Below are 13135 nucleotides of genomic sequence, written 5' to 3'. Positions count from 1 at the left end.
AGCAACAAATAGAAGGTCTCATTAGACAAGGAAGGCTACAAAGGTTCATTAGCAAGGAGAGAACGGACCCACCATAAGATCAAGCTCCCCGACGGGAGAATGAGCATTCCAAACAGCCCCCAGGAGAAATAAGGATGATTATAGGAGGCACCATGGCCACTGGGTCATCGAAAAAAGCCCGGAAGACATACCTCAGGATGGTTCAAAACATACAGCTGATGGGTTCCATACCCAAAATGTCGCGGATTGACAATCCCTTTATTGGATTCTTAGAAGAAGATGCACGACGTCTTCACCACCCCCATGATGACGCGCTCGTCGTTACCATATAGGCAGGAGATTACAACATGCATTGAGTCTTCGTCGACAACGGCAGCTCGGCAGACATCTTGTACTACCTGGCTTTCCAACAAATGGGGATTGATAGGGAGCGGCTAGTTCCAACTAACGCCCCGCTCGTCGGCTTTGGAGGAACGAGGGTATTTCCCCTTGGCGTCGTCACCTTGGCAGTAACCGTTGGAGACTACCCACAACAGATCACTAATAATGTGGCATTCCTCGTAGTCGATTGCTCGTCAGCCTACAACGCCATCGTAGGACGTCCAACCCTCAACTCATGGAAGGCTATAACCTCAACCTACCATTTGATGGTAAAGTTCCCTACTGATTATGGAGTAGAAGAGTTGAGAGGAGATCAAGTGGCCGCACGCGAATGTTACGTAGCCATGACGGAGATGGATGACCACCTTCAGGCCATGAACATAGAACAACGACGGGCAGCAATAGAGCCCATTGAGAGGCTTGAAGACGTACCTCTTGACGAATCCCAACCAAAGTGGACGACCAAGATCGGCACCCTTGCAGACCCGACGGTACGTCAGGCACTCGTGACCTTCCTCAAAGAAAATCGGGACGTATACGCTTGGAGCCATGACAACATGCCAAGAATCAGCCCATCAGTCATGGTGCACAGGTTGAATGTGTCTCCTTCCTTTCCCCCCGTCCGCCAGAAGAAACGGGTGTTCGCCTAAGAGAGAGATCGGGCAGTGGCTGAAGAGGTCCGCAAACTACTAGAGGCGGGTTTCATTAGGGAAGTTTACTACCCTGACTGACTGGTGAACGTTGTGATGGTCAAGAAGAGCAACGGGAAATGGAGAATGTGTGTAGACTTCACAGACCTAAACAAAGCGTGCCCTAAAGATAGCTACCCCCTCCCGCGGGTCGACCTTCTAGTGGACTCTACGGCCCAACACCAATTATTGAGCTTCATGGATGCATTTTTTGGATACAACCAGATCCAGATGGACGAAAGTGACCAGGAGAAAACCTCATTCGTAACAAGCCAAGGCCTTTTTTGTTACAGGTCATGCTGTTCGGTTTAAAGAACATGGGCGTGACGTATCAGTGACTCATGAACAAGATGTTCGCACAACAGATTGGAAGAAATGTCCAGGTGTATGTCGATGACATGCTAGTAAAATGCCGAAGGGAAGGCAATCACTTGGAGGATCTTAGGGAAACCTTCGACACTCTCCGCTCCTACAACATGAAGCTTAATCCAGACAAGTGTGCCTTCGAAGTAACGGTGGGAAAATTCTTAAGATGCATGGTATCCCAAAGGGGCATTAAGGCTAACCCGAACAAGATCCGGGTTATAATGGAAATGGCGCCTCCTAGAAACATGAAAGAGGTACAAAGCCTTAATGGCAAGATCGCCGCGCTTAATAGATTTGTATCCAGGGCAATGGATAAATGTCTACCATTCTTCGGTACGCTGAAGAGGTCTTTTGAGTGGACGGCTGAATGTCAGCAAGCATTCGAGGACTTAAAGGCCTACCTCTCTTCACCATCGCTACTAAGTCCATCACAACCGGGAGAAGAATTATTCATTTATCTAGCTATCTCTCTAGCCGCCATCAGTGCGGCCCTAGTCAGAGAAGACGAAAAAGCACAAAGACCCGTATACTACGCCAGCAAGGCGCTGCATGGTATAGAAGAAAGGTATCCCCCATGGAAAAGCTCGCCTTCGCTCTAGTCACGGCGGCCCGAAAACTCAAGCCATACTTCTAGGCCCATATGGTGGTCGTCCTAACTGACAAGCCTTTATGGCGAGCAATGGGCAGTCCTGAAGCTGCCGGACGAATGACATTGTGGTCAATAGAGTTTAGCGAATTTGACATACAATATCGCCCTCGCACTGCCATCAAGGGATAAGCGGTCGCCGACTTCATTGCGGAGTTCACCAGCGCGAAAGGCAAGGAGGCAGAAAATCCCCAATGGAGCGTTTTTACAGATGGGTCGTCCAACAAGAAGGCTGGTGGAGCAGGGATTGTACTTAAATCTTCAGAAGGCGATGAGATCGAATGTATGATTCATCTCGATTTCCCTACAACTAATAATGAAGCCCGATAGCAGGTTTAGACCTCGCCAAGGCTGTAGGGGCCACGAACATGGTTATTCTCTGCGACTCCCAGGTCGTCACAAGCCAAGTGAACGGCGAGTATGAGTGCAAGGGAGAAAAGATGAAGAAGCACTAGGAGCAAGCAAAGAGGAAAGTAGATGAGTTGCAGGCCAAGATAGTCCATATCCCAAGAGGAGAAAACGAGCAGGCTGACCGTCTTGCCAAAACTACGTCAGCAGAGTATATGATCGCCCTCGACAAGGTACTCTCTTTTATTCAGCCTTCACCACTAATAGACGTTGTCAATATACAGGAGATTGGTTCCGAAAACAATTGGACCACCCCCTTGATCTCCTACTTAAAAGACGGCACGCTGCCTGACGGGAAGGAGGCCGCAAGGAAGTTGAAGGTCCAGTCAGCGCGGTTCGTCTTGATGAAGGACGTCCTGTATAAGAGGGGTTTCTCCCGACCGTACTTGAGATGTTTAGGCCCCGAAGAAGCAGACTATGTCATGAGAGAAGTACACGAGGGGATATGCGGTAACCATTCAGGGTCACGGTCATTGGTACATAAGTTGATTCGAGCCGGATACTACTAGCCGATGATGCAAAATGACGCCCAGGTTTATGTAAAAGCTTGCGACAAATGTCAAAGGTTCAGCAATATCATTAGACAGCCGATGGAAGAATTGACCCCAATAACCGCCCCATGGCCATTTGCCCAGTGGGGGTTGGATATCATGGGACCATTCCCTATAGCAACAAGGTAGCTGAAGTTTCTCGTTGTCGGCATCGACTACTTCACCAAATGGGTCGAAGCTGAAGCCTTAGCCACGATTACTGAAAAGAACGTACGAAGCTTCATATGGAAAAACATTATTTGCAGGTACGAAATTCCAAGGGTCTTGATCTCGGACAACGGTAAGCAATTTGACAACGACTCCTTTCGAGCCTTCTGCTCAGAGCTAGGAATCAAGAACCACTATTCCTCCCCAGCCCATCCTTAAGTGAACGGACAAGTTGAAGTCATGAACCGATCCTTACTACGAATCATCAAGACTCGGCTTAAGGGGGCAAAGGGCATATGGCCTGAGGAGCTGCCCAGCGTACTATAGGCATAATGAACGACAGTAAGGACTCCTACGGGAGAAACTCCGTTCTAGCTAGCATACGGGAGCGAAGCGGTTATCCCAGCCGAGATTGGACTTATGAGCTACAGGGTGGACAATCACGACGAGGGAAGAAATGACAAAGAGCAACGTTTACAACTTGATCTAGCTGACGAGGTCAGGGCGATGGTTGAGCAGAGACTCGCACGATACCAGGACCTCATGGCCAAACACTACAACTCTCGAGTTAAACACTGAGACTTTAAAGTCGGAGACCTCGTTTTAAGGAAAGTGATGGGTGCCGCCAGAGATCCCGCACAAGAAAAGCTTGGCCCAAACTGGGAAGGACCCTACAAGATAACATCATGGCTAAGGAAGGGCACCTATCACTTAGAGACACTTGACGGGCAAAGGCTACGCCACCCATGGAACGCCGAGCATCTCAGGAAGTACTACCAGTAATAGATAGCATGAAGAACACTACTCCTCATTTCCAGTTTATGTCTTTTAATTATTTGTCCTAGTTTATTCTTGTCTACAATACATTCTAAGCCCTAAGGGCTGAAAGCTTATTCTTTTTGGAACAATTTTCTACTTATGCATTCATCATAATAAGAGGATTTTTATTCAGAAACGACTAGTAAATTTGTTATGTCTTCAAGGAGACAGCATTGCCAAGTCCACAAAGTGGACGACCTTATCACTAAAGTCCACAGAGTGGACGACCTTATCTTTAAGTCCACAAAATGGACGAATCTACTACCAAGTCCACAAAGTGAACGAACTTATCGCTAAGTTCACAAAGTGGACGACCTTATCTCTAAGTCCACAAAGTGGATGAATCTACTACCAAGGCCACAAGGTGGACGACTTTATTATTAAGTCCGCAAAATGGACGAACCTACTGCAAAGACCACGAAAAGGACGACTTTATGATTAAGTCCACAAGGTGGGAGATTGTCATTAAGACCACAAAGTGGATGAGGACAACAAGTAGACGGGTTCAGTATAACGTCCAAAAAGAGGACAAATCCGTTATAAAACCTACAAAATAAATAAACTTACTAAAATCCATGAAGCTAATGAATAATTAGCAAAGAGGAAAGCTGAACCCGTCACCCACAAGTGTCAGCCGAGAAAGCTAACGCCGTCACATATAAAGTGACGGGTATATAAAATCAATTTTAAATAAGTTTGTCAGCTGAGAAAGCTGACACCGTTACCCCTAGAGGCTAACGAGTATATGGCGGCAACTTAAAATAAGTTATTAATCAGCTAAAAGAAAGCTGACGCCGTTTCCCGTAAAAATGACGGATAAATGGCAAACAAATAAGTTTTATTGAATCAGCTGAGAAAGCTGACGCTATAAAAGGCTGACAGGCATAAGCAAGCTAAAGTAAGTTGTTAAAACAAATGAGAAATCTGATGCCATTGCCCATAAGGCTGACGAATAGATAAAAACGGCTCGAAGTTTCACCTAAAAGAAAGCTGATGTTGTTATTATTTTGATAATTAGCAGAAAGAGGACATCGTCACCCATAGGCTGACGGGCTCATCACGAGCAAGTGGTTTTTAACTTGGATAGAAAAGAGAAATATGCCTCAAATATAAAACAATACATTGAGATTAACATAAATTAAGTAATGTCTTTACAAAAGCTCAAAGCAATGGGCGTCAAAAATTAAAATTCGTTTATATTTTACAAAAAGAAAAGTGCTGAAGTTCATGAAACGGGGGGATCTTGAGACTTTCCGTCACCTTTGGCGATAGAAGGCTAGGCGTTAGGAGAAGAAGGGTTGACGGCGTTTTGATCGTCGCCATGAGGATTTGCTGACGGAGTCGAAGTGATGGGCTTATCCACAGCTGGCTGAGCAAGAACAATGCTATCATTCCTTTGGCTTACCTCTAGCTTGTTGGCATCGTCACCTTCCTCATTAACGGTGTTGCCTGCAGGAGTCGACGGAATAGGCTTGTCCATGGTAATCTTGGATAAATCCAAGCCAGGATAAACGGACTTAACTTGTTTCAAGTAGTCCTCAAACCCGTCAACATAGTAGGCGGCACAAGCGTCTATAAAGGATTGCGAGTCCTTAAACTCCGTCACAGCATCGCTCCTAGCCATTTCCACCTAAATTAGGATGGACTTCAGCTCCTTTTCTGCCGTCAGCTTGGCTTCTTCTTCCAACTTCCGCTGACGACTTTCCTCTACCAACTTCTCCTTTAGTTCCTTCAACTCCGTACTAAGGACACAATTCGCGTCCTTATATTGCGCTTGTCCGTCGGCTAAGTACTTAATACGCTCATGCAGACGGGTAATCACCTCCTCCTTGGCTACACACCTCTCTGACAAAACCTTCATCCTAACCATAGCCTACATTGCCAAGGAAAAACAACGTCAGGTCATTAAAACTAGTCGGACACCAAAATAAGAGAAGGCATACCCTAGTAAGATCGAACAGGCCTGACGCCCCTATCTCATTCGTTGCCTGCTCGGCACAGGGGTCCATCTCCTCATCCTTCAGAATGGACTCCGTCACCTCCACGACATAATCTTTATGGGTTAGAAGGCGGCGGACGAGTCCTTGGCTGACGGGGCCTATTGACGTCATCAACCTTTTGCCTCCCCTATGGACGGCCTTGGGAGGCGACGGCTTCTTGGAAGGTTTACCTCCAGGAGTTAAGGCAACCTTCTTCCTGGAACGACCATCCTTGCCTTCAGCCTTCCTCTTGGCTCCTACCTTCCCGACGGACTTCGGAACTGACATCGGTGTCGCCTCCCCTTGGGCCTTCTCCTGTTCTTTTTTCTTGGTAGCAGCGGCAACCCGTATTCTTTGCCTGGCTGACTCCATTTATGCAAAAGATAAGAGAGGGTTAGAAAAGAAACAACGTCACAGAGCAGACGGAAGAAACTGGAAAATGCTCACGTCGACGAGAGTAAGCATTTAGCTTGCAAGCCTCCTCCGTCGGCTTCGGACCACCACAATATAAATGTAAAGTGTCTAATGTGATTAGGTCCCGACACTTCCGCTCGTCCAAGGGAATAGCCGTCACTCGATGGATGAAATCCTCTTGTTCTGCGGTAATACGTGGACGGGCGTTAGCTGAAAAGAAAAGGAGACGGGGTTAGGAACCAAACAGGCAGACTAAGTAAAAAAGTAGACGGGGTCAACCTAAGTTCCTAACATATGCCCAGGTGTTGTCAAAAAAACCATGAGGCATTAACTCCCACTCCTTCTGACGGCATACCCAGTTCATCCCCTCTATAAAAAAGTATTTGCCCTTCCACTTTCTATTAGAATCGGGCATGTTCGATACCAACTTTAACTCTTTCTCCCTTACTGAAAAATGATATATCCCCTTTGACGAGGAGATGTGCTGAGGACGGTAGCAACAAAAGAACTTGTCCAGGGTTAATTGACGGTTCCCACCACTCAGACGACCCCACAGGATCTCGGCACCAATGAATGTTCGCCAGGCGTTGAGGGCAATCTGGCTGACGGATATTCCCAGAAAGTTAGCCAACTGACGGTGTAAGGCCGTCAGTGGTAATCTTAATCTGGCAGCGAACATTGCATTATACATACCAACGTCTGTGGTTCGTCCCGAATAACATCTCTCACCCTCCTTGAGGAGGCGAATTGGGATATCGTTTGGTATCTGATAACGGGCCCGCAAATTTTTGAAAATATTTTTCGACATCGTCGGAGAAAATTGGTTGACGGACCATTCTGGGGGTAGGATAAAAGGACGATCGTCACCAAAAGCTCTCGAGGTACTCTCTAAGGTTTCCTCGTCACCGTCACTCCTACCTCCGTCACTGGTTCTTTCCTTTTCCTCTTCATTGGTCCTTTGGTCTTTGTCACCTACCCTTTCCTCCTCTTTACTATCCTCGCTTACCTCACCTTCTCTAGAACTCCCTACTTCTTTGTCAGAAGAATGGGTTGGCGTTTCCCTTTTTGACGACCGGGATAGACCTTCCTCGGGCTCACGACCTGATTGGAAGACATCGTCGTAACCCGCTCCTTCGCAGATCGACGATTGTTCACTCGTCGCCTCCCTAGACATCTGACTACCTACAAACGACGGGTTTATTCTAAAAACCTAGGCCGACAACCTCACTAAAGGGCACTACTAGAAAAATAAAAGAAGGTAAAATAAAGGAAGAGAACTTACAGTTAAAAGAATCCTCGAGTAAAAGGACGGTCCCAAGACGTTGACGGCAATTTAGTTGATGGAGTCAAGAGATCAGCGAATGAAACGAAGTTCAGAGGTGACGCTTTCTCTCTCGAAATCAGCAAGGTGTGAAAAGTTGGAAATAAGAGGGGAAATGAAATATATATAGGCGAAAGAGGGCACGGAAGACGAAGCGACACGCTCGTCCTGGCACGGAGCCAATCAGTCCATGCCATGTGTCCCACCATTTAATGAAGATGGCTCGAATTACCACGCATGAATGGCTTCCCAACAACGTCAACTCCATAACCCGTCAGCTATAGCTGACGGGATCATGGAGTAGGAGGTAGCTGATGAGGGTGATTTAACAACTAGCTCCTAACGTCTTAAGAAGGTGACGGGAGTAACGAGCCCATCAACTCTGGTCATTGGACCACCTTCCTTTGACGACTGCGGCTCTGCCTCATATCTGACGGCATTAGGCTGAAGGGAATAAGATGATGAGATCAAGGCTGAAGGGAGAAAGTTGACGAGATAAAGTTGAAGATTCTGAGCTGACGACCTTTTCGGGAGCAGCTACGTAAGCTGACGACCTTAGGAAGGAAACACGGACGAAGGGAAAAGCTGAGGGCGATGAGCGAACCTTCGTCCATAACCTAGCTTTCCCCCCACGTGTACGTGTATAAGGAAAGTTCTTGTGCTACACGTTTGACCTTAATTGAGAATATCTCTATAAGGAAAAGAACTCTAGGTGATACTAAAATCCACAAAATACTCTCCTAGAAGGAAAGTACTTCCTCGCCAAGGCGCTTATTTCGGCCCTACACTACTATAAATACCCTAAAGTCCTCATAAACCAAGGTACACATAATTCACCTCAGCTCTAGCACTTTAGAGTTGTGAAGAAGAGATTTTCTCTAACTTGACCATCGGAGGGTATTTGGTTGGTACCACACCGATACTCCTTTTAAGGTCTTCAGCTTTTGTGTTGTGTAGGTTCTTCATCGGGAGCATGTGAGGACCGTGTGGCTTACTGACGATTTTCGGCATCATCATTTGGAAAAGCCAATTTGATCGGATGGGCTATGCACACACAAACACACACACACACACACACACACACACACTCCAAAAGTGAAGCTAGTGAAATTTCTTTAATATGATGAATAGTATCTCAACTCAAAATTAAAAGTTCATTTGTATGATATAATGATAAAGCAGACTAACATTTGCTGCAGGAATTTTCAGAAAACCTTTGACTTTTGTGGGTAGAGTCACTGCAAACCCTCACGAGAGTAAACTCAAAGACTAGCTGCACATGGAAAGTGCAGTCGTGTAGCCTATGAAAGTGGCTTGTATTTCAGATTTTATCTTTCACTTTCAGTAGACATGTGTGTTTTGTGGATTGCTAGGGACTAGCGAGATTTAAGTTGGGGGGTGTGATAGCACCTTAAAACGTATACTTGTTATATATTTATTTGGGCGTTATCTCCTTATTACTATACTTAATTTGTATAATTAAGCCATAATTTGCATTAGTCCCTATTATTTATCTTTACAGAATTTCTTGAATAAGATGTCATTCATTGTGAGTAATTTTCTATTTTCAGGAAATCATCTAAGAAGGATGAGTTTATAGGAATTTGTGAGAAAAATGAAGCCAAACTAGAATTAAAGTGGAGTTAAAGGACGATGCTTAAATGTCTAAGGAGGTGCAGCTAGAGTGCTTGGGTCATCTACCATGTTAGGAAGCTTCAAATAAGGAAATAAATCAAAGAGGTAGAATCTGAAAAGGAAAAATCAAATTTGAGCATTGATCAGTATTTTGAGCGTATCTCTCTCCTAAAAAATGCAACTGACATAGGGCCAAATGATTTGGAACTATCACTTACATATCTACGAAATTCTCAATTTTTGAAGGCCAAAATTAACTCACAAGTTACTGCTGTAAACCTGGACAAAAATTAAAATAGTAAAAGATTATTTTTTTTCTTTGGACACTTGGACATTAGGGTTCTGAAGGGAGGTTGTGGAGAACGAATTTGGAGAGAAAACCTTGTATTTTCCTTTCTCTAATAACAGCCTAAACTCTTTGCTAGGGTTAGGGGTTATGTTTCTTCTATACAGTATGAATATTCAATACGATTCTTTCTAGGATTTTATCAACAACATATTTGATAGTTCAATTAGATTTCTTTTGATGTATTATTTTTTCCATGTTTTCAATAAGTTCAATCATGTTTTTCTTAGTATTTAGATGAATTTCTAATAGTTTCAAATAGAAATCAAGTTTTAAAGTGAATGGGTTTTTCTGAAAATTTTTCTAACCGAATTATTAATCTAGGTTATTATGCGTTCTTGAATTGTCTCAGTTCAATCGAATCATAAGTATTTAATTGTATAAGTGTGGGGACACAATTTTCAGACCAAGCCCAAAATATAAAGGATCTTGGCCTAGTGAACCCAGTACAATAAATTTGTAGAGAGTGGGTCAAAGAGCTAGGTTTTAGTGCTTGGATAACAGTTAATATGGTTTTGGATGATGAGCCAACAAGAATTGAACCCGGTTTGTGTGATAAAGTTGGTTCTCGGCACAGTCCGAGGAGCTCTGTTCAAGCATATATTGGATGACAATGGTTACAGGAGTTGTTGAGATTGCTATTGTGCTTTCTCTTCTCCTTTTTTCATCCTCCATTCTCTGGGATCTCTACCCTTATTTATATTACATTTCTCCCTTTATCCTTACCCTACACGTGGACCACATGTGGACAGTTGATGGTTATCCCATCAGCCCCCTCTAAAAGTCTTCTAGGGTGGCTGTAAGACTGCCATAATACTGTTCAGAGGTCACTTCCTCGTTAATGTGGTGGTAGTAGTTTTCCCTTAGATATTTTTGAGCCTTTATCCCTCTTGTATGTTCATGATGCTCGTTGCTATCATTAGAACCTCCTGGAAGGTCATCCTTGCTCATTAGAATCTATACCAGATTTGCGTTTGGCTTTATCCGAGGAAATAGTACTCCTCGGACTCGGACCACCCATGCTTCTCGGCCAAAACCACATGCTCTCGGCCAAATCCCAAAATCCATGACCCCACAATAAGAACAATAAATTATGAAATATATAATTTCTTAGATCACAGAGAATTTTATATCGATATAGGGAAACACCCCGATGCCCTAGTATTTACATTATTGAATTAAATCAGTTTTTATTATTATTCTTATTAACAATCACCTAGCAAAAGTACTTTTCTTCTTCACCCAAATTGTTGTTTAATTATATTGTCTTTGAATTTACCCTAATCCTTGTGGTTCGATGTTAGTACTCTGAGAATTATATTGCTACGATCTCCTGCACTTGGGAGTGAGCAAGCAGGTCCTTCACTTAGGCTCCCGTCTTTAAAAATAAATCTAGCTCTGTCAGTGTTCTGGACCAAGGAGTTAATGTAGGAATCAGAGGAGTATTGAGGTTGGCTATTCGTTAAGACTGCATTCCCACGTGTCCAGTCAGGGCGACCTTCATTCAAACTATCTAGGTTAAACATAATAGCAGTTAGTGATTCACTCTCTGTGGTAGCACTTGAGTTGTGGCTCTCCTGTAGGAAACCATTGTTCATAAAAGGTCCTTCTCCTCTTATCCTTTCCCATCTCATATCGGAGCTTGTAGTATTTCCTTAATTGGTATCAGGTTGATTAAGCAGAGGTGATGGTTGGGCCTGTGTTGCATTCAAGTGATTAAGCATTGTTTCTGGGCTAGTGTCAGGGCTAGGTGTGTCAGGTTTGGAAGAGATAGGGGAATTAAAAGGTGTTGGTGGAATAACATTGTGACCAAGGGATAAGGAATAAATAGCTAAGTATAGAGCTGCATGTTCACCTTCAATGTGGGTTAAGACTTGAGTGTTTGGGTCCATAGGTTGAGGTGTGGAAGTTTGTTGGGGTTGTGCAGAGGGTTGTGTTTGTTGCTGATGTTAGGCTGGTTGGTTTTGAGTTGCATACTGTGGATGCTGTTGATGCTGCTTTGTACCTTGTTGATGATCAGTGTTATCAGAACCATGTTGATCAAAGGTTTATTGCTGCAGGAATTGATGATCCTGCCCCAAATCTCCCACCCTTGCTTTAGTTGTCCACCTTCTCCTTCAATTAAAGTAGGCTTTGAGTTCTTTATGGAATTGTGGTTCTATGGAATCAAATCCATATTGAACAAGATGCAATCTCTAAACCCTATTCCTCTGTCTAATAGGAAGCCGTTCAACCTCCGCTAAGCTTTCATTTCATTGCCCTCTAGTGTGGCCAATCATCCCGCACCTTGTATAGAGCTTGTGTACTCTCTCATATCTACATTGTATCCAAGTCCTTGTACCATCATCGAGTCGCAACTTAAAGCCAAAGAACATTGGCATCCAAGGGTCGATTCGAACCTTGGCTCGTAAGAACCTAATGTTTCTTGGAAATCGATCTTCCTTATCAACTTTTTCCAAAGCCCCCATTATTTGACTCAATATTTTTGCCATCTCAGGGTATTGGTACTCAAGAGGAAGATCATGAAATGGAACCCAAATAGATATAAAGTTAAGGTGTAACTTATTAAATACCAGATTTGGTTTCCATTTCTCCAAAATCAGAAGTGCTCCATCAACTGCCCATGGACCTTCATTGCACATACGCAAGAGGTCTTCCATTTGCATAGTGAGACCAGAAATCCCTTTGCATGTTAATTTCATCAGGATCTGCTTCAATAATGGGTCCATGTTGAGCAAATGGAGCTTTGTCTTCCTCACTTCCATGTGATTCTTGGTCTGATTCATCAGAAAAGGGGTCAGCACTAACTTCTGACCCGCTACTCTTGGACCAAGTGTAGTCCCTCACAGGAAAGTGGTCACTCATGGGTAAAAAACACTAAAGAAAGCAGTAAAGATAGATGGAAAGCAAATGAGAAAGGGACAAGAGAAAAGGAAGATAAAGAGACAATAGAGTACGGCGAGAGATAAAAGGTATTAAGGTGAGACAAGATACATATTGTTGAAGAAATATTAAGACAAGCAAGGAGTAAAGGAAGAAAAAGTGAATGTTTGTTTGGTTTGATAGGATAAGTTAGCTTCTTGGTAATGACAGAAAGGGAAAAAACCAAAAAGCATAGAGACCCGGAATAGATAAAGAGTAAAAAACCTTGATAAGTTAAAAGGCAGCTCGAAAAGGGGGTGTGATTGGTTAGGAAAATATTAAAGGCATAAAGAGACACGAAGGATGTGAAACAGTGTAAGCTAATGTCTTGGCTTGAAGGGAAGAAAAACTCTCTTGAAGAGAGAGAAGCTCTCAAGTTAGAGAGAGAAATAATTTAATTTCTACCAAGGTAGTTAGACAGAGACGGAAGATGAGATGAGATTCAAAGAATGAGAAGACCAAAGGAAGATATGTGCTACTGTTTGGTTTTAGGATGAGCTAATTTGTGTTA

General features: G+C 43.8%; 1 protein-coding gene across 1 annotated transcript; it reads right to left on the bottom strand.

Annotated features, from left to right (window-relative positions):
- Positions 1-11954: 11954 nt before the first annotated feature.
- On the bottom strand, positions 11955-12467 carry LOC142639421 (uncharacterized). Its single transcript, XM_075813606.1, has one exon. The coding sequence runs from the start codon at positions 12465-12467 to the stop codon at positions 11955-11957; it is 513 nt and encodes a 170-aa protein (XP_075669721.1).
- Positions 12468-13135: the final 668 nt, after the last annotated feature.

This window comes from Castanea sativa, chromosome 6, assembly GCF_040712315.1.
Source record: "Castanea sativa cultivar Marrone di Chiusa Pesio chromosome 6, ASM4071231v1".
Classification (NCBI taxonomy): Eukaryota; Viridiplantae; Streptophyta; class Magnoliopsida; order Fagales; family Fagaceae; genus Castanea; species Castanea sativa.
This window is presented reverse-complemented; position numbering and strand designations above follow the sequence as displayed.

Excerpts from the sequence above, each read along its gene's own strand:
- LOC142639421 (XM_075813606.1), bottom strand. The coding sequence starts at position 12,467 with ATGGAAGTGAGGAAGACAAAGCTCCATTTGCTCAACATGGACCCATTA.